Below are 21905 nucleotides of genomic sequence, written 5' to 3'. Positions count from 1 at the left end.
CTTCTGTCGAACTACAAAGCTATGGTCTATTAAAATTAAAAGCTCAATTTATTAATGAATGGCGAATAAATAATGTATAAATACACGTGAAAACAATTTGCTTAAAAAATAATTTTTCATTCGTATATTCATTATATTTTGCATATTTTAAAGTCAATATTTAATTTAAAGCATGCAGTGCAAAATTCATCATTATACCGTATGTCGATATTTACGGTAGAATACATTTTTAGACATAACATTCAATATCCTTTCTCTATTACACAATAAATGATCAAGATAAGATATCGAATATTACATTTAGAAATGTATGTTATAAAAATGATATATCAAAAATAATTTACATTTAAATACGAACTAATTTAATAATTTTTCTTAATCTTTTTAAATGAGAAAAGTATTTTGATACACTAAATAGTTTATTTGATATTCTTTGAATGAGACTCCATTATCTTTATAATAATATCGCAATATTGCTGTTATTGTGTTATTTATCTTGATAAAAGAGTTCTCCTAGATGAGTGAATAAAAATACAAAAAGTCTTTTATCATATCTTCCACGATTTGAAAAGAATTTATATTTAGAGCTCTTTATCGATTTGCAAAGATCTTAAGTTTTTTGCGCTCGACTTTACGCGAAGGTACATGCGCTTAATATTAAATTTCTAAAGTACATGCATTGGACTATCAACGCATGCATTCCCGAGTTAGAATGCAGTGCAACATTGAGATATCTCATTAAAAATAATCTTTTCTCACTTTGGCATACATTTATGATTTGTATTAAACATCAACGAAAATAATATCAATTTTAGTTATTTAATTTATCGTTGTTAAGGGGAAAATCGAGGTCGTTAATTTTTATTTTTTTTAATGACATTTTTATATAAACTTGATTTAAAATATTAACCAAATTTTATAGAAAGATATTGAAATTTCGATATGTTTTGCTAAACATTTTATGTGAAACTTACCTTCATCAGACTTGAATTTTCTCTGATATGTAGAATTGTTGTAAGAGCTAAAAATAAGCAATTTATCATTTTATATATAAAACATCAATAAAATAATGTATCAATAGAACGTAAGCTTTCTTATAATAATTAATTATGAGAATACAACTGTACGATTTCGTAATATGAAGAAACTCTGAGGATAACAATGTATTATTACTTAACAAAAACAATAATGGATTCGTGCAATAACATATACAAGATAAGATCTTATCAATAGCTTCATATGCAACACGAAGCTCCGTCTTTATTCCGCCGTGATACTTGATTACAGTATTTTTTTTGTTCACAATTATTTACAGAATTATTCTCCGCTACCTTCTTACACGACTATATTTATATACAATCTGCTTGTCTCGCTCGTCGTCTCGTTTTTAATTAATCTTCGCTTACCAAGGTGATCGATTGCTCGTACGTACAATTATACAAAATTACGGGAGCGCTATGCATAACGCGCTGGGGGGAAAGACGCCGTCGAGGAAATCGGTATTGAACGCTACTACGACTTCGCGATTATTATTTATACAGGAAGATATAGCGTTTAGGTTTGGTATACATTGTCGACGGTCGAACTTACCTTTACACGAGCAGTATTTCATTCGATCATCTTGAGATAATACTCGCAACAACGCCGAGATTCGTTCAGATACGGGGATTGCAACTTTTTTTCTTAATGTACAAGTCGAATCGATTGCGCTCGTGAACGAAGACAATGCAATTCATTTAATTAGCTTCTTGAACACTCATTGACAAGCACGTTTCGTGTCCCAAAGGATTCTTAAAGCACATTTCCATCTCGCGAGGTATCCCCCGTCAGGACCAAGATAATCTTGGGATACATCTTGACTTACTGCTGGGACTTTACATAAATCTAACTAAGGAACCACCTATCAACCGTGTTCGCCTTTTATTATCTTACAAAAAGTATACAATACATCATATCGATTAAAACTCAATAGGAAAGTTACTTTGTGGTTAACATCAGAAGAATCGAGACACCTATATCTGTAACCATATTGATAAAGACACTCCTTGTTTAATACGTTTTCTTTCTTTTTTCGTTACATTTTAATTTCTAAACTGACACTCCTTTTGAAACTTTTTATTAAAGAAAAAGGGAAGTATAATTAAAAGAAAGTTTTTATTAAAAAGGGGAAAAATATCTTCTAAATGTGTGTGTGTGTGTGTGTGTATGTGTGTGTGTGTGTGTGTGTGGATTTAAAAAGACTAAACCGGATTAAAGTTTGCAGATAAATAAAATATTGATAGAATACATGAAAGATTGCCGGGTAAAGGCCTCTTTGATGGTTAAGTTTTTAAGTTAACTGCTTATCTTAAGGTAACGTTTTTTATTTTTAGTCTTAATATGATCAACGATATGTTCGTACTTTGAAGATATGTAATAGATCGATAGTCAAAGATATTTCATTGAATCTAATAAGAAATGATATTATTTTATCTCGACTCTTCTGATGTTAATAAAATACGGCTTTATGATATCGATCCTAAAGCTTAGTGGCGCTGGAAGAGAAGGGGGAGGGTTTAGATATTCCTTAAAGGGTTGAGAAATTATTCTTCGCATCATGCACACCGCTAACAGTTTTCCACGTATTCGAAGTTTCGTTTTCTCGTATTGTCTGATATTACAGTCTGGAGGAGTATTTGGAAGCGCGAAAGGAGGAATGAGCCGCCGCAGGACTTCGCCGAGTGGCAATGACATACAGTTGCCTAGATAATCGCCAGTGATAATCTCCACGGCAGACGACTTAGGGATTTCAAGGGTGGTTCGCGGCCCTGTATCCCGTTACGCAGAAAATTCATCGGCAGCTCTTGCGCGAGAACGTTTTTTTCCCCGTGCTACATCCATAATACATTTTACTTCTCGAGACCGGTATCCCAATATTGTCCGTCGCCCGAACTCAAAGTTGGGAAATAAGCGCGGAGAATCCGATTATCCGTGCGATCGGGGATTGGAGATGTATCACTTAAGACGTTCATCGCGTTTCGAATACAGTTGCTTTAATCGATCTTTGTTTTCTTAAGAATCTGTATTCGCCGATTTATGCACGATAAAATTGCGCATGTTTCTAAGAGTAATATATCAGTCACAAGCTTTTTTTTCTTTTTTGTGGCACATTATGTCAATGAACTGAAAATATTTTTAACTTACTTATTTCTTGTGTGTGTGCAGGTGAGTATGTGTGTGTGTGGTGTGTGTGTGTGTTTGTGCAAGTTAACACAGCTTCGAAACTCGATTGTGAAAACTACTACACGAAGAGCGAAAAATTCTAGAACAGGTATTTGGATAGGTTTTTTTTTGCAACGGTGTTTTCGTTCGATAAGGAAGATATGTTATTTACGACTCAATAAGCGCAAAGAAAAACTAACGACTGCAACAAGCCGCACGTTGCAAAGACTAAAGTAAATAAAAGAGGAGCCATGAAAAAGATAAGCATGGGTATACTGGGGCAAAAAAAGACGAAGAAAGTTCAGGAATCGTATATAGTATATCGACATTCTATACGAGAAGAGATCGATAAAAACGACAGTATCACATAATTGAAATAAAGAAAAATAAATAAAATTTGCATTACGCGAGGTATATTGTTTGTACAATGTCGTAAAACCATTGAAAGATAAAAACATAGCATTATTTCACACAATGTCAACGTGAATGCCAAAAGGGACGATCCGCGGAGGCGATAATTCACGTAGATAAAAGGAAGTTGGCTAATTCTCCTTCTCCAAAACTCTTAAAATTTTATACCAGTTCAATCGACCCACTTAAGCTCATAAAACAAACTTCTCGAAGCTGTTCGATCGTGTCGTAGAAAAATCCCAAATCGTCTGGCAGTTAAAGTGCCAAAATATATCAAGGTTGAAGCGCCTCGAGCAAAGAACTGACGTTTAAAAAACGTTATCGAAATTTCAATTAACACGTAGAAAGAGACACGAAAGTTGACGGATATCGATTCGTATATCATTCATCCATCCATCCTGGATCGAGAATAATCAACGTGTGCGCGTTGTAATTTTGTGATGAAGGTAAATTAATTATTTTTGCACATCTTTATCACGGTTATCTACGGTTCCAAATAATATTTGATGAATCAGAGACAAAACTGAGGAAATGTTACACGTATGGGGGACATTTGTCCCCTTGCGATCGAGTCGCGAAATTACATTGATCGTTCTCGTTGCGACGCCGACGTGTTGAAGTGCGCACTTCTGAAACTGTACCTACCCTTCGTCTGGCATGTCGAAACGGCGAAAAGCACGGACTGCGAGCGCGCGATAAACCAACGTCGTGCAACCGGCGCGCATACGTAACTATCTGCGTCCCCCCTGTATATCGCCTCGACGGGCTTACACGTCGTACCTCTCGGGACTTTAATAAGCGTAACTGACGGAGATTAAGCGAGTGGCCGAGAGGGGGGCCAGAAATCTACGAGTAGCCATAGCCGCCGGAGAGACGGCTTGGGGGCCTGCAGCTGCAGTTGTAACTTTATGGAGACGACCGCGCGACGTAGTCCACACGGAACGGTAAGCTCGTTTGGAAGTCATATACGAAGGGAGCCATCGACATCTTCGGGCACCGCGACGACGTCGACGATGAAAATGAAGATGGTGAGAATGAGAACGTACGACAGGGAGAAGGCAGGGGACCTTCGGCGAACCACGAAATCTTGACTTTGGCCCTCGCTCGATTCGATGGACCGTATGTCACGCGGTCGTTTCGTGCCGCCCCGACTCGTGGCGCGGATAATAATACCGCACAATTACTCCGTGGATGCTGCGAGTTCGCGAAAGAAGGGAAATAAAATCAGCATAAAAGCGAGAGCCGCCGAATGGCGGCCTCGGCACGTCGGGCCTTCTAATGAAAACGTGAGACTGGGGCGAGAGGGGGGAGGCGGCGGTGGCCCTTAAATTAATTCACGATGAATTACGTCCGCGCCAGCTGCGCGGGCAGTTGTGTTTATTTATGGAGGAACTAAGATCTTCCTCCTCTAGTCCTTAAAGGCGGATTCGCCCTTATAATTTCTCACGGTGACCGAGAGAGGCGGCCTACCTCTCCGCTGTTTTCCCGCGTCGCCCGGAGAGAGAGAGAGAGAGAGAGAGAAAGAGAGAGAGAAACGATAATCGCTCCGAAACGAAGATTCCCTCCGACGAAATAAGAGGGAACAACGCTTGTTCGCGGCCTCGCAGGCTACGACGGCGTGTCGCAAACGAGCGCGATTTGGCCCGTCGGGGGAAAAAGCGTCGCGATTTTTTTTCCTCGAGGGTTTTTTTTTCGGTCACCGAGAGAGCGACCATTCATTGGCTCTCGTGAGGACGCTTGAGGACGCTTCGCGAACCAGGTTTTTTTTTTGCGGCCGGCCATTTCGATGTAGATTGCAGTAACGAATGTGGCACGTCGCATATTATATCGAACGCAAAATGGGCCATTGGTTAATTGAAGGGTTCCCCAGAAAAACGTTGCAAACGACAAATTTATCAGATACGACGTTTCAGCGGAACAAGCGTGAATCTAGAATGTATGTACAATATCGAGAATATAAAATAACGATTCTCTCCCAAATTGTCATTTAATGTATCTCCATTTTGTCGTGCATTTTAGAACAATGCAAGAAAATACTTTGTAACCATTTTGCCAATAAAACTTCTCTCTTTTTTTAAATTTCAATATTACTTTAAAACTATAAACTATTTGCAATATAGAAACTTCATTACAACTTTTATTTTGAAATTAAGTAAAATAGCGAAAGGACTAATTTCATGTTTCACGTAAAAAAAGTTTGGTTGATGTTTAAGAGCAATTAGATGCGGGCGAACCGATCATGAAGGACAAATCGATTGAGACACACACGAAAATGGATTTTAATAGAAATTGGGCACGTATGATGACGCTCCTGCGAGAGAGCCGACAGCGAGTACCGAAAACGAACCGCGAAGCGTAACGAGACGCAATTTCAGTTGCCATAAAACTTCAAAACCAAGCACCCACGGGGACGCCCGATTTATTTAGCAAGTGAATACAAAACTGTTGTAGCACTCGTAGCGAGTGATGCGTGGGGAATCGATGCGATCGATTTTGTTATCTTTCCACTGGTTGTGTTAGATCCACTTTGTAGATTTTCGTCCGAAAAAAGGATAGAGATCCGAAAGCGGAATCGGAACAGCCAATCTGGACACGCCATTACGTCACGACGTTTGCTGTTGCTACGTCAAGTATAATTAGAGAAATTACTGCGAGAACCGAATGTCACGATAACAACGATTGGAATGGCTGGACAAGGCTTTGACAGTAATTAAAAATCTATCGATACGGAACGTAATCACGCTATGTGGAAATATAAAAATATAATTAGTTCCGTTCTCTCTCTCTCTCTTTCTCTCTCTCTTTCTCTCACACACACACACACACACAACACACACACACACACACACACACACACACACACACACACATACACTCTCTCTGTTTTTCTTTCTCTCACACATGAATTCTACTCACTTGAAGCAACTCGCGCCAGAACGATCGTTACTAATACTATCGAACACATTAGTTGTTTGGCTCACACTGGAAACAAGTAATCATACATACTTATATCACTTCCTGATCGTAGGACGCGCGATCGGTGAAATTTTTTATTGACATCACATTTTGATTGAATTGCTCCTATAAGTCTCATTATAGCTTGTAATTTATACACAACGTAGATTTTTTAGAAGCACCTTTATTATCTTAAATATCTCTTTTACATATTTTAATTTTAATTTTCATTAAAAAATGTTAATTTTATATGTTAGTTTGTAATTTTCTTAAATATTTATTGATAATTTTATTTTACGTTGGTTGTAAGTAAAATTAGAGTTTAATGTTGTAGATTTCTTGCAAAACTATAAACTTACAAAGAATCAGCCGTGGTCATAAAAATGTCAAATGCATTATATGTAATATTATACTTGTTATATTTGACGGATATAAAATATTGAGTTTGTTGTCTTGTCGTTAAGTCGATCAATGAGGACAAGAACTATACTGACTTATGCTGATTTCATTTCTTACAATATCCAAAAGTGCTTTATTTATTTCCGTTCAATTCTTCCTTTTATAGAAAAAATTTGTTTTTCAAATTTTTGTTATTTTTTTAGTTTCTGCTTTTAGAAACTCTCGAGAATGGAGTTTTATTCAGCATTGTTTTTAGATTTATCTATGTTAAATCTGTTAATGTTAAATTCACGATCAACGCAGTTGCTATTAATATTTTCAAGTAAATACCTGACGATTATCATCCAATTTTATTTTAATCGAAAAGAAGTTTCAATATCTAGAGCTCGTTCTCGAAACCCTTGAGTGAACAATCATTGAATCAATTCTCCACTCCGCCGCTATTGGGGAACACTTTGGTACGAAGAATCGTATTCAAAAAGTAGAGCACTAAATGTTTCGCCGAAGACATACTTAATTCCGTGTTGACTGACGAGTTTTGTGCTGTCGAGAGCTAAATGAGAGGGCTGTAAAAACTCCCCCGAGCGACCGGTAACCTTGCGGAGAAGAAAAGAAAGGTTGCGGGAGAGAGAACAGATTTATACGATCGCACGTCCGTGATCGAGGCGTAGCGTGTGTGGCGAACAACTTGGGGGCCGCTCGTGTCCACGATTCGTTCGAGATCGAGGGGCGTCCGCCAAGACGCGAGAGACACGGCGCGTCTTGCTACTTCTGGCTCGAACTCCTTTAAAGCTTTCAATACTCGTTTAAACTCGCGATATACATATCCTATTACACCGGCGTAATCGTAAGGGCTATCTACGGAACGCCACGCCACTCGCACGCGACTGGAGAGCGCAGCGGGGGAGAGCTGGGGGAAAAGTGGCACGAATGTGTTAGTTTTACCCTGACGTATGCACACATATACACGTGCGAGCGTGCCTGTATATGATACACGTAAATATGTACATATCACGCAGATTTATTGCCGCCGAAACTGAGGAGTTAACCTGACTCTTCGATCCGCGCGAATATTATTCAGGATTATCATTTCGAGATATGTTCTTCTCCTTGTCGTTGACCTCGTCTGTCTGTTCAATTTCAGCCTCTATCGCTTCATTGTCTTTCTCCTTACATTTTGCGTCTAACGTTTCTTTCTTTCGTAACGTTTCGATTCGATATATCGAGAATCCGCAATTTGATTTGATAATACGCGCGCATGCTTTCACATATAAGAAAATAGAGAAGAACTTGATATTTTACGATAATAACGGAGTGTGAGTTTTAATAAATGAGAATTGGCCTTTCGGGTCGCTTAATTTTTGATTTCATTTATATTTTACATAAAAATCATTTTTTAGCTCAATTGATGTATCGTAAAATAGGATTACGTCATACAAGTTTAATTTTATACATAGGAGTAAAAATCTAGGGCATTATTTTAATATACTATAATGTATAAAATAGAACCAAATTAAATTATACTGAATTCGATCCCTGATTTTAATTAACTTAGCACTCACCGATCGATTCTCCGATTCAAGTATCACGATCAATATATGCTCCGCAATGCACGTCCCCCGCCTTCAGTCCCATCTGGTTCATCCCTTCCGCGAGCTTCCGATGCATTGATTAGGTCTACGAATTACGAATAAGCCACTCAAGGAAGACGATACGTCGTCGTCGGCGGCGGCGACTTAAGCCCATTCGAAGTTGTTTTTGCCGCGTAGAGCCGTGCAAGCTGCTGAATAGCCAATGAAGATTAAAGCTTGCGGGCTTTTACTGCACGCGGACTTAGCTACGGGCCGTAGCGGCTTCTTCGCGCTCATCGGTTAAAATTAAAATATAGTACGTTTGGAAAATAGCACCGAATTTTCTCAAATACCTATTCTATCTATTTTTCTTTCTCGCGGCAGCTCGCTATACAAACAACTTCGATTTTATGGTCATTGAGTGTCGATCGTATATAACAATTCTTCTTCCGAATTATGTCGTTGCGAGAGATCGCGTTACGAGAATCGCAACGTGCGAGCATTGAGGGTGCCATGACCCAAGTCCTTCAGAGTTCCTCGGCTCATTTCCCGTTTCTCATCACCATCACCATCTTCGGCAAACAATAAGAAGCCACAACAGCGGCGACACCAGGACGAAGAGCCGTCGTGGATAAGGATCAGCGCCCGAACTCGCGTTGATCGGTCGTTTCTTGCCGACGCGGATCGTGGAGGACGGCGTGGCGAGCGACGGATAACCCACGTGTCCGTGGACCGTGTTATCCACCGCTAGTGGCTTGTCCATCTTGTCCATCTCCGCCGAACCGTACACCACCTCGTCCTCCTCGTCATAGAACGGTGGTGTCTGCGTTTTCGCCGGTCCCGAAATCTCTGAAACAGGAGGAAGATACGCGGTTTCGATGGACCCAACGAAAAAGAAAGCAATTTATAATTACACTGTTAAATTCATTGTGTCAAATTAAATTACTAAATTTGAGTAATTTTTAACCATCCCTATAGGTCGCCACTGCTCCTACTCAATATGTCGTTAATTTAACTAAAACAATGTTAATTTAATTAAACCAATGGAGTTAAAATAATCCCTATTTTGTGTTAAAGTAATAGATTTCGACACACATGGTAATTAAAAATAACAAAATGTGTTATTTAATTTAATTAAGATATTGGTGTAAGTTTTATTTTTTAATATTTAACAGTGTACAGGAATATTCTAAAATATAATTAATTGTGATACGTTTGGAAGACATAATCGACATGCATATTTATAATAAGTGACTTATAAGTGAGCCACTTGTGATGATTCCGTGACGCCATGTAAATCGAGAACCCTCTTCATTGTATTGCTTCAAAAAGTAGTAATGTCGCAAATTTATCGGTGCTTAGAGTTTTGACGCTACAAACTTTCTCCATTCGGACTCTCTTGAATAAAAGAACAAAGGTCAAGCTAGATTGCTTGTAGACAAGACAGCTCCGACCACATGCCGTTCTCATGTACAGAGTTTAGTATCAGACTGAAGAGTGGGCACACATGTGTGTATATTCATATATATATATATATATATATATATATATATATATATATATAACATGTTTTCTGAAGTTTCTGTTGGACTTTAGGGAAATATTCTGTGATGAGTCTCTCGAGTAGATTGCCCTGATAAAACCGATTGCATTATCTTTTTCAGCGAATTTCAAATTTCCGATCTTACGGAGATCTCGTTAACATTAGCAAGTATGAAATGCAGGCTGACTGAGACCGTCTCTTGTATCGTCATCTTTAAATTTACGTACGCAAATATGTCATCCTATACGTCCACCGCACCGGATGAAGATCCCTCGTTCTCGAAATCGATGGGTCGATAACACGCGACGATTTACGTACGCGAGTAGGGTGTACCGCACTCGCCAGCCTTATCTTCTCACCCTTCCGCCTCATATACCCTGAGGGGAGAGCTGTAAGCTAGCCGAGAAATCCGAGCGCGCGCGCGCGCGCACGAAAAGATGAGGATTGACCGAGGAGCATCTGCCGCTGATATAGAGGCAACTCCTCGGAGATTTCCGTCCGCAAAGTGACGATGCTTGTAAACGCGAGGTGTGTTTGCCGTAAGGAGGAAACCCTCTTATTCCTATCATCCTGCGATCAATCACGGCGGCGAGGTATAGGCGCGGGACGCGCCCGATTTGCTGGCAGCGGCGGGAATGAGACCCCCGAACAACAATTTCCACGCTGTGGACTCGTTAACCTCGCGACCCGCCACATTAATGTAGACATAACAGGTCATGCGCGAGAGTAAATTCCACCCCTCGCTTCACTCCCGCAACAGCTCGCGAGATACCGGTGTAACCGACTTGCAACGCGCGCGGCAAAAAGCCATTTTCGCGTTGTAATTCGTTTGTTGTGGAGTAGTCGAGAGTCTTGTTACCCGAACGCGTTCAAGATCGTTTCGCTTACAATCCACGCGTAGAACGTATGGAACGATTTGCACGGTGTAATATCTCAAAAGCGTATTTCTTGATCTGGCGCCAGAGATTTCTTTTGTTCAATAAAGCCAGCCATGATCAACGGAAGCTATTTACCAATGAGGATTGAAGTATCTGGTAAACTTTGAAGAATAGAAAAAAAAAACAGAATCTTATCTTTTTCTTATTTAATGCTGTATAGATTTTATTTTTCGTATCTTGATTTGCGGCTTATTGTCAATTATCAAGTTAATTACTAACAGTTTATTAAATTTGATGAAAATCTTGCATAATTCTTTCGTGCTATTTGTTATTGAATATGATTTTTTCTATAGCATATAAATTTAAAGTTTAGATATCGTTCACTTGATATTAATATGTTACGAAGCAGTTATCAAGGAAATAGAGGTTATATCAGCTGTAACAAGCAGAAAATTAATCCCGGCACGGTGTTTATTAAGTATAATAACTCATTCGCAGTTTACAGAGCAAACTTTTCACCGTTGACCTCTCCCGTGCGCAATTATCTGCTGATCTATTTGCAGGTTTTATTTTACGGTACGAAATCTTAATCCCTAGCGTTACGACTATCTAAAAGAATAAAACAGAGGGGAAAAAAGGGAGAGAGAAGTAGAAAGAATCGCGATTATCCGCAAATGTACACGTGCATTGAAACGAAATGCGGCGCGGATAACGCAATTCTCTCCTCGTTTTGACTGCGTTCCGTCGAATAATCGAATTAGGTATTCTTTATGGGCTCCGCGGGAAACTTCGTTTGATAACGGTACAAAACGCGCTGTGTACTCACCGTATAATCGAATACTACTCTCAACTTCGCCGAGGGAATTTTTGGCCGCACACCGGTACGTTCCCACGTCGTTTTTCTGCAAATTCCGGATCATGAGGCTCATCCGGACCTCGAACGGTGATTTCGTCGTCATCTGGACGTTGTGCCTGACGCTGGATATTATCATCGCACCTGGAGAACAAAGTAGAGAGCATACTCGATTATTCCAATTCCGCCGGCTAGAAAACTACATATTGTTTTTCCTCATGTTTGCGTATTCAGCATTTTTATCGATTGGTATGCGGCAGTAATAAAAAAAATCATTCATTATGAAATTACAGAGAGAAATACAAGAGTATTTTACAAGAAAGAAAAAGATTGAAATTAAAAATAGATATACAAATTTATAATATAATGATCGCAATTTCGCGGTTTAAATACAAATCGTAATTATATTTCTTGATATTATTAGAACCATTTCAAAAATTTTTATATTTGAACACATATATTTTTCGGTTTCAATGTTATACTCCGACTGTTCAGTCGCTTTAATAATTGAGCAAAATTTAAAACGCTACACTTTAAAATATTATTGAATTAATTATATTCATTTATTTAAATGTTATTTGAACTATATATATAAACTATGAGATATACTTATGCGCTGCACTAAGAAGCCACGTCTTTTACCATAAATAAGATATCTCGCCCGTTTCATGCTATGCTTTCTTATTACACGTTGAAATAGTTGCGGATAATGGGAAACAAGTGAAAGGTATCTTCCACGCGAGACGAAATTGCATACGAATGCATTGGAGCGAGGAACTCCGGATAGCTGAGCGTGTGTTAAACTGGGAGAACGTCTGGCTCTTGCGAGGTGAAATCCACTGCGGGGATATTTCCGCGAGTCTGGATAAGTAGTATTCTCTCTTAAATCTATCTAAAGTTTTCTTGAGGGATTCTGAGCCAAGTTATTACACGTTGTTGCGATATGTTGCTGGTGCTCGTTGACATTTCGTATGAATTTATAGTACCGAAACAATTGGCTTCTTACCGCGCGATATATTTATTAAAAACAGCAAATTTGAAAAGAACTGTTGACTATTGATATGCACCGAAAGAAGTTTTACTTTTTATCTTTATTATTATATTTTGCATAAAATAGAAAGAAAGTTGAATTATTTCGCGCTCTCTTTTTTTTTATTGTTGATTAGTTTTATAAGTTTGTACAACGAGTTTCCAATAATACGAATAACAAGTTTCTTGAAACTGACAGTACAACGATATCGCATCGCCTAAACTAAAGTACGGTCTATAATCGGATTTGTCTTGTGAGAGTAATTAACGTTTGAGCATTTCTCCGCTAGTTACAGTGGGTAATTAGTTAACAAACCAATCGTTATAACGGACTACGCTACTTGTGGTAAACAATACGCGAGGGAAACTACAACTATTTCACGCAGATGTTGATATTGCATTCATGCATACACGCATGAATGGAAAGATATTTTGTAAATTATTCCAATCGCGTTAAATCATAATTTCATTTCACGTGGAAGTGAAAACTTTATTGTTAATAATTGACTCTTATTATTAAAATTAATATATTTCATTGATAGAAAACAAGAGGAAATTGAATTGTTAACGATTTAAAATGTATATTGGCATATACGAGTAAATACATATGTGTATACGACAAAGATTAAAAGTTAGAATGTGTTGTGTACAAAGAAACTTCAACTTACGTTACAGACTTGGAAGTTGCGTGGAATTATTCGTGAAAAATATTTATATAGTTCAAAAAATGCAAATAAGGCTCGTCAGCTTTATTCTGCATAGTGTTACAAAAAAATTTATAGTTAAATATCACTTAATGATATAACATACTCATTTTTTCACTTATATTTCTTTAAACATTCAACCTAAAAATCTATAAATTATTTAACTAATAATTATAATTGTTAATTAATCTGTATCTTTTTTTCTGTCTAAAAAGCGACCATAAGAATTATTCAATACATTAAATGGCAATGTATGGAATTAATAATAACCAAAATACATATAATTTATAAGATAATAATAGATCAAGGTTTGAAAAATTTAAAAACAAAGTAGATAAAAGAAGCTAACGAACCAAGCCGGGTGTATAACGTTTTAAGAATGTGTTACAAATTTAAATAAATAATGTAACATACGTTAATATAAATAAATAATGTGACACAATTTGCAAATTATAATTTGACTATTATAGATTTCATCGACTTTGTAAGTGACGGTTTATATTATAGCGCATCACTGAAGATGATTTTATTGCAGTGATGTCACATTATTTATTTAAATTTGTAACACATTCTCTTAGCACGTACATCCGGCTTGGTTTGTTATTTCCTTTTATATCTGTTTTATTTATAATTTACAAGATCTGAAATCAATCTATACGAGTAATAATTGACAAGCTGATAAACAGAACAAATTAACAAAAAATTTCCAAATAATAAATAATAAAGAATACAGCCAACGAGTAATATTGCCAATGATAAAATTAGCAATCATTATGGATTGAAAGAACACGATGATTAAATAAAATATTACGCTGAAACGTCGTATTAAAGCGCAATCCACAACGGGGAACAACGATCCATTATGGAATACAGTGTAAGGGCTCTATTTTTAACGAGGAAGTCATCTCACGTGTCATCTCACCCTTGGGGTCCTTGACCCAATAGTTAATCGACATCGGGGACGCCTCGACGAAACATTCCAAGATCACGTCGGTCCCCAAGGGCGCGCCGACCAGCTGATTGGGTACGTGAATCACTGGCGGAACTGTAAATCGAAGTCGGAAGATATTGTTGCGTAGCCTCGGCACGGCGAGATTCGACTTCTACAAGGTACACCGTACGTCCGATCCAATGGCTCGGATAGTAATCACTATTACTCACAATGAACGTTGATAGAAATACGTTTGCTGACCGCGGGCGGAACCCCGTTGCTGGCGATGCACAGATAAACCCCCATCTCGTTCCTCGAGATCTTCGTCAGTTTTAGCTCCTCGCCCGAAAATTCGGACACGATTCGAACTGAGAACAGTGGGCATTAAAATCGAATAAATGATAATCCTTGATACATAGTTCGCTGGCGCGCTCCAAAATTCGCGTCCATAATGTAAGATTTTTTTATTCTAAATAATAATTCTCTAATACTTTATTCTAATAAAGTTGATTTTTTCTTGAAATATCAAAATTTGGTTCGATTTACTAATTTATTTTTTACTGGGTGTCCTATTTACTTCAATAATACATGAATATAAAACACGTTAAGTACTTATTTTCCACAAATCAGATATGAATTCAGTATATAATAGGTCTCAATAATATTTTACTTTTAAGCGAGTAATTATTACGCTAGTAAGGTTTAATCAAGCACATCTGATATACAGAGCAAAACAACTATTAATTAATTAATGGAGATAAATATATTTGATCAGAATTATTCCATTTTATTGAACAAACACAATAATTAACACAGATTAATAATAATAAATTCACTTTCTTATCTTATCAAAGCTAATTTTTTCTCTAGAGATTACGTCAATTTAATTATATAGATATTCGTATATAATTAATTAGTAGAAACATTAGCTGACGATCAATTGTCTCTGGGTATTATTATTTAACGAAGAGCAATGACTATATATAAATGAACGGAAAAAGAACGTGAAGTGAACGACGTATTACAAAAGCGACGATCGATAATCAATAAAACAATAAACACGTTTAATGTTATGTGCGTGCTAATTATGCTTTTCTAATATTTTATTATGGAACATGCAACGCACGCGTATATATTTTTGCATGTTACATTTTCTTAGTGTTGCGAATTTATTCATTTTAAATTTCAGTACGATTTTAAAAAGTTCCAACGGCAGTGTAAAAACATCCAATAGTTTCTCGCTTAAGCGCGCATGTTCCGACATCTGTGTGTAAATTAATCAAAAGAAACCTTTTTGTTAAGCGACACCCTCTACATATTGTTCATTCTGAATAAGTTTGCGAGTGTATTCAGATGCAAACAACGAAGTGGCGCACGTAGATAAGACGAGCTCAATTTGTTGCGCCTGCACCTGTTCCTTTAACCGCGAAATATCGTAAGCAAACGCACGGGACCTTCCTCACCTGCGGCCTCGTTACGCTACATCGCAGTTCAGCTCGCAAAAACATCGATTTTCTCAAAGGTCCTGAGACACACCCGTGTGTTTTCCACCCCCGCGAGTTAATTACGCGGAAACGGCATAAACGTCCGCGTTTTACTCGCGTCCTACCGCCGCGCACCGAACTTACTTTAATCGAAGTACCCATGAAGTCCCGACGAACTACGCGACTCCGCGTTCCTTATTCAAACCTTAAAAGTAATGGTTTATTCTTTATTCGCGCTTGAAAATTAGTTCTCTGAAAATAATATTTTGACGCAAAAAACAAGAATAAAAAATCGTGAGCGATCTCGCCAGAATCGAGGGAATTAAACGGATAAAATATATGTATCTCGGAATTGGAGAACGTTCCGTTTGAGAGACAGTCGTGTCTGAATACTTAAATTACTGAAAGATTAAAATTTTTTTATTTACAAACATAATTTTTACATTGTCTCGCTCTTTCCTTTTTCGCCCGCTTATTTTTCTCATTTGCGCAAAATGTCCACGCAATGTTAATTAAATTTGCGGTGATCGCGAGACTAAGGCGAAACTTTTCCGGCATGGGTCCGATAATCACTGCGATTGTAGTGTCGACAATAAGCCGTCGGAGGCGGGTCATCCGGAGGTGCAGGTTCACGCTCAGCATATGTTACACCGGTTGCCGCGGCGTGCATCCTTGCCGTGGACCACAGTACGGCGAAATTTGCCTGCTATTAGTATCACCACGCTGAAGTGAATACTAAATACGTCGTTTAGCCGAGACCGATGCAACGCGACGGCCGAGGGCGAGGTGAGACGCTTCGCTCGGTTTGCCGGTAGTGCTTCCGCAACCAACAACGTCCATTTTACGAACATCCTCTCGAGCGCTTTCGTCAAGAAATATGCAGCAATTTCATATGTGTCGGCCGTTTGCGTCCGTTTTCCTCGGCAGACACATATAATTGTATATAATCTAAGATTTCTTTGACCCGCTGATAACCGTGTTTCAAAAGTGGTTGCAGGTAGAAAATTAATATCAAGTTTTGCTTTATTGAAACGAAATGTGATTGTTAATTATTACAAGTAATTTTGAAAGGAAAATTCGGGCGTAAGATTCTTCAAACTATACGGCTATAAGAGCAATTCTCGCGGACAAACTGCTATTTCCTACTTGAAATGATTCTCCTGTTTTAATACGAGCATAAATCACGAGAGAAGACCTAAAGAAGACAAACGCGTGCGTGTTCCGTAACTATGGCTCAATATTAAACGCGCGGATAAATTCGACATTAAGTACGTTTAATGATCCGCGGAACGACGGCGCGGCCGGCCGTTCGGCATCAGAAGTCGCGAGCGGATGCCGTCATCTCGTAACATCAGCGGGAAGCAGGGAGGAGAATCGGTTTCCGGACGAAATTCATCTTAAAGTCCGGAATCGCAATTCGTAATGAGGGAATTTGAATACTAACGGGATCGCGCGCGGTGCGCGGCATGCGCGCCTGAGGAAAACATAATTGTATATTCCGCGCTATATCGGCGGAACGGCGCGCGGCGCGGGCGTACCATCTATATTAAATCTTACCGTGAGACTTCTGGTTCGGGGCGCTTCCTGCAAATGGCTCCCGAATTATAATGTTCTTGCCGTCTTCCCGGCGCCAGGATACGCGCGGCTCGGGAACGCCTCTCGCCCGGCACGTTAACTTCACCTGTACGTGTTATGAAACCGGAATTATAAAGAGAAGCGAGTTCGTTATTGCACTCCACTAATGCCGTGCTTCATCCAAATATATTTGGAGGAATAAAGGAGAGAGAGAAAGAGAGAGGGAGGGAGAGGGAGCAAGAAACGCACGCGGGATCCCCGTCTCTATGTAAAACACGTACGCGCGCGAGGACGCTTGTCCGGAACAATGGTGGCTTGCGCGCGCGGATACTCGAGTGGAAAACAAATCTACGATCGCGAGGGGCATGAAATATCCAGCATCGACCGGGACGTCGCGTCGGGCGATTTTTAACGGTTATACCTGCTTCGTTGCGCTCGCGCGGTCAATTTTATCGAACCTCCTCCAATTCTCGTTAACGGGAGGTTTAATTTAGCGATATTTCTCGCTTTTGGGTGGGCTTCAATAATCCAAACGATCCGCGAAGCTATTTTTGGTTCCGAACGGGGTCAGACACGATCAAATCAAGTCGATTTTCATAATTTCTCGCTCTAGCGTGTCTCTGCATTCGCAGCCATCAATTATGAATATCGGCTTGATTTTCATCGGTTACATTGGTACTCGAAACGAACGGGGCAGCGAATGGGGCTACGCGAGTTGCGAAATGAATATCTGTGTGTCCTACAATGGAAAATATAAACGGCATGTTGACAATTAACGACACGACACGTGTCGCAGCATACTGCGCTGTTTGTTTGCTTGTGTTCCACTGACACGTCACCTGCTAGCTTGCAATATCTGTGACATTTTTGAATGAACATCGTGTTAGCACGATCCCGAGGTGCAACGTAAGTTATTGCGTGTCATGTATTTTGCGTAACTACCTTTAAAAAAGTATAAAATAAGACGCGACTCTCTCTTTTAACTTTTCGAAACTGCTTTTTCAGCGCTTAAAATTTATCGACGTTTAATGTGTATATAATAACTAAAAATACTGACGTATGTATAAATTTCTGATCATGTCCTACAACAATATTATTTATCGAAAAATATTCCCAGAAAAGTGGAAAATTAACAGACGAATAAAATAAACACAAATTCATTAACATGTTATTAACTCATTTATTTAATATTGTATTATCAATATATATATATATAATAGAGTACCTGACCTGGGTAAAGTTTCAAATATTACTAATGTCATCGAGACGTGGATGTAAATTAATACGATATGTCGATTTCAACCAGATTTTTGAAATTAAACATGCATATATTATATTTTCGAGAAATAAACGAATGTATTGATTGGAAATATATCGAAAGCATATATTTATAATTCGAGAGAAGCGTAAAATCTCAGCAAAACATTAAACATTCTTTGGGAAGTATTGCCCCCAGGAGAGTTTGGAGAAGCTTATGCGAAGAGAGAACTTCATGTTTTGCCAGGAGTTCTATCAATTTTAAATCAAGACCGCAACTAGGCCGAGGATAGATGTTCTAAATGCGATATCTCTCATTGCTAGAAGAAAATGAGTTTAAAAATTAAAATTCTTTATATTGACATTTGTCCAAGTACAACGTGAAAACGTTATGGAACGAAATTCGAACACCCCGAAAATCTCTGCGAGGGTCGATCTTTTTGGATTTTTTTAAAATATTTTACGACAATTTGGCGAACACACGAGAGACGCATCGTTAATAATAATAGTTATGGTCTGAACAAAATTATTTATTTATCTCGCTAGCGGCTAGAGAGAGATTCGACTTCCACCATCAGAATACGGGTGGACAACCGGAAAACCAAAATCTCGATTGGAGTTTAAATTTTTTATCAACTTTGTTTAACGCGTCAGGTCAATGGAAGCTTCAGTTTTTTTTTTTTTTTTTACAATGTGCCCTGACGACTATTAACCGTGCTTTGGATCTGTTGCTGTCAGACATCGTATTTATTAGTCACATTAAAGTTGTCACATTAAAGAGTTACATACGCTTGGCAGGCCTAAAACTAGGTCAAAATTAACGAATTTTTATTGTGATAAAATTATTTTACCTCAATTTTTGATATTTTTTATTGAATTTTTTGAGAGATATTCTCAAAAGATTACTCTACACGACATGTATTTTCATTGTTTAATATAACATAATTTTACCTACAATAAAATTCGTTAATTTCGACCTAGTTTTAAGGCCAGTCAAACGTATGTAACCCCTTAAGGGCGAATGTGTGATTTGAGACAGAAATTGTTCAATTGATTAAATGAAATTGCTTTACACGCTGAGATATTTCTTTCAATATGTTTACTAATACTTTTTCAATACACCATATATACAAGATGTTTTAAAACAATTAGTTCAAAATAACAAAATTTTGTGGTCAATTTCTTCCTAACAAAAAACTTGAAGAAGGTTTCCGCTTATATTGCAACTTCCCAATCTTTTGAATCATTTATTTTTATGTAGCTACGTCTCGAATTAAAATTCTCTTAAAGTAAATTCTATTCAAAGTTAACTGAAGAACGTAATTTTGTTGTTTACTTGACTTAAAGTTAGTGTTACGCAAAAAAAGTCTTTTTTTTACTCTCTTATATAATTTGGATGCCTCGACATTTTCGTTAACGAAAAACTAATCTCAAGGTGGTTAAAAGAATCTGTCATTAACAGTACGTTTGGAGATTTCGAGACACATTGAATAAAAACATTTTAGTCAGTACAAGTTAATATAATTTACGTCCTTAAAAGACATTTTACAGAAATGAGCAAAGACTGAAGTTTCATCGTATTAGAAAAGTCAAAACTTGGGATTGTATAATTTCTCAAGTACATAAATTATATCCATCAAATACGTACAATTTCGTTGCTAACAAAAATAGTACGATACAATACTTAGACATGTGTCCCGACAAACTCCTCAAAAGAGATGGAAAGTAACTTATCAAACTGACAGTCGTACAATTTTCAGTATACCAACTATAATAGGGGGAAACTCGCTATGCGCCGGTATAATTTCAAAGTTTAAAATGGTCCACGATGGTGGAGCCCCGTGGAGCTGTCGCATCTTCGTAAAAGCGTCCTGTCAGACGTTCCGAGGGAAGCGCAATATTCTTTATCCGAGCGACACCGGCGCGGCGGCCATGCGCGCGGAAAAACGCGAGAATGAGATGAGGTATTCGCACAAATTGCGCGACTGCCACGGAATATGAATTGTGAGCAACAGGTCACTTATTTTCACTGATAGCTTACTTACAGCATTCGGGTGTGAATCAAGACCGGCCCGTAAAACACGCGTGTGCCAGATTACATTCTCACAAATTAATTGCGCGAAAGATTGTCGGATTAAATGAATTACTTACGAGTGATTAGGCTCAAAATCTATTACCCAGTTTTATATATGCACGGTTATATAGTTTTTTCCTCGAAGAGCAGGTTTTCATCGTTCATACAGTGCGTGGGCCTTTTTCAGCTCTAATTGTAAGATACGTGAGATTATAAAGCTAAAATTAAAGTTATTAATAACAGAAAGACATTTAGTAATAATTACTGGTTGGTTTTATGACAGCGTGATGTTATTCAAATAGCACTTGCAACAGGTGTTGCAAGTTGCAGTTACGAAATCGCTATGACATTATGAAGCGTGCTGCAACATTGTAAAAAAGTAATGAAGTTCATGAAGTTCCAGTTGACACGTTTCTAAATATGACAACTAGTTTATATACGTCAGTGTACAGATGAGCGAGGCAAATACATTCAAACTCAAAATTAATAATATTTTTAATTTGATATTCCTATCTGATCATAAACTTCTTGGGGGATTTAAGCAATTTACTAGTAATTTCCTAATTAAGGCGTTATTAATGATGACGAAGTTGCAAGGTTATTTGTAGATTCAGACGCGAGCCGTTGCACAAGCTCGTGGCGCACTGCCGTTTTCCGATATAGATTTCCCCGACATGAATCACGCGGAATATAACGTTGGCCCAATAATTTATTGCACACGTAAATCAGCACATTTGTAAGCAATAAACCCTCGTTTATTCATGACGGCTTCTGTGTAGAGTAAATTATTTAACGACCCCCGGCCTAGTCGCTCCATAGAGCATCTTTCCTCTAGCATATTTATTCGTAAATTTATCTCCGCATGCAGATGGAATCTTGATTGAGACGAAAATTTAATTTCTATTAAAAAAAAAACATTTAATCGTATTCCAAAGAACGGTAATGTAAATTGTAAAAGAAGGATTGTTTCTTATTGCTAGAAAAATTATCCTTAAGGCTTTAAGATGTTATTATAATTAAAAGCTTTCTTTTGATAACTA

At 38.0% G+C, this 21905-nt stretch overlaps 1 protein-coding gene across 5 annotated transcripts in view; it reads right to left on the bottom strand.

Moving 5' to 3' along the window:
• Nucleotides 1–1218: 1218 nt before the first annotated feature.
• Nucleotides 1219–21905, bottom strand: part of LOC143897341 (lachesin) — a 156039-nt gene continuing 135352 nt past the window's right edge. For 4 of the 5 annotated variants that reach the window (XM_077405940.1, XM_077405939.1, XM_077405941.1 and 1 more), the window contains 5 exons: nt 17517–17640; nt 14706–14843; nt 14455–14589; nt 11785–11955; nt 1219–9386 (listed from right to left, as the gene is read on the bottom strand). In XM_077405940.1, the coding sequence (XP_077262066.1) occupies nt 9103–9386; nt 11785–11955; nt 14455–14589; nt 14706–14843; nt 17517–17640 (852 nt within the window). In that variant the 3' untranslated portion in view covers nt 1219–9102. The remainder of the gene's footprint in view (nt 9387–11784; nt 11956–14454; nt 14590–14705; nt 14844–17516; nt 17641–21905) is intronic. The other variant, XM_077405942.1, reaches the window with a different exon arrangement.

Source organism: Temnothorax americanus, unplaced genomic scaffold (assembly GCF_048541705.1).
Source record: "Temnothorax americanus isolate GAGA-0224 unplaced genomic scaffold, ASM4854170v1 Scaffold20, whole genome shotgun sequence".
NCBI classification, from domain to species: Eukaryota; Metazoa; Arthropoda; class Insecta; order Hymenoptera; family Formicidae; genus Temnothorax; species Temnothorax americanus.
The sequence above is the reverse complement of the archived record's forward strand: the minus strand, read 5'-3'. Positions and strand labels throughout refer to the sequence as shown.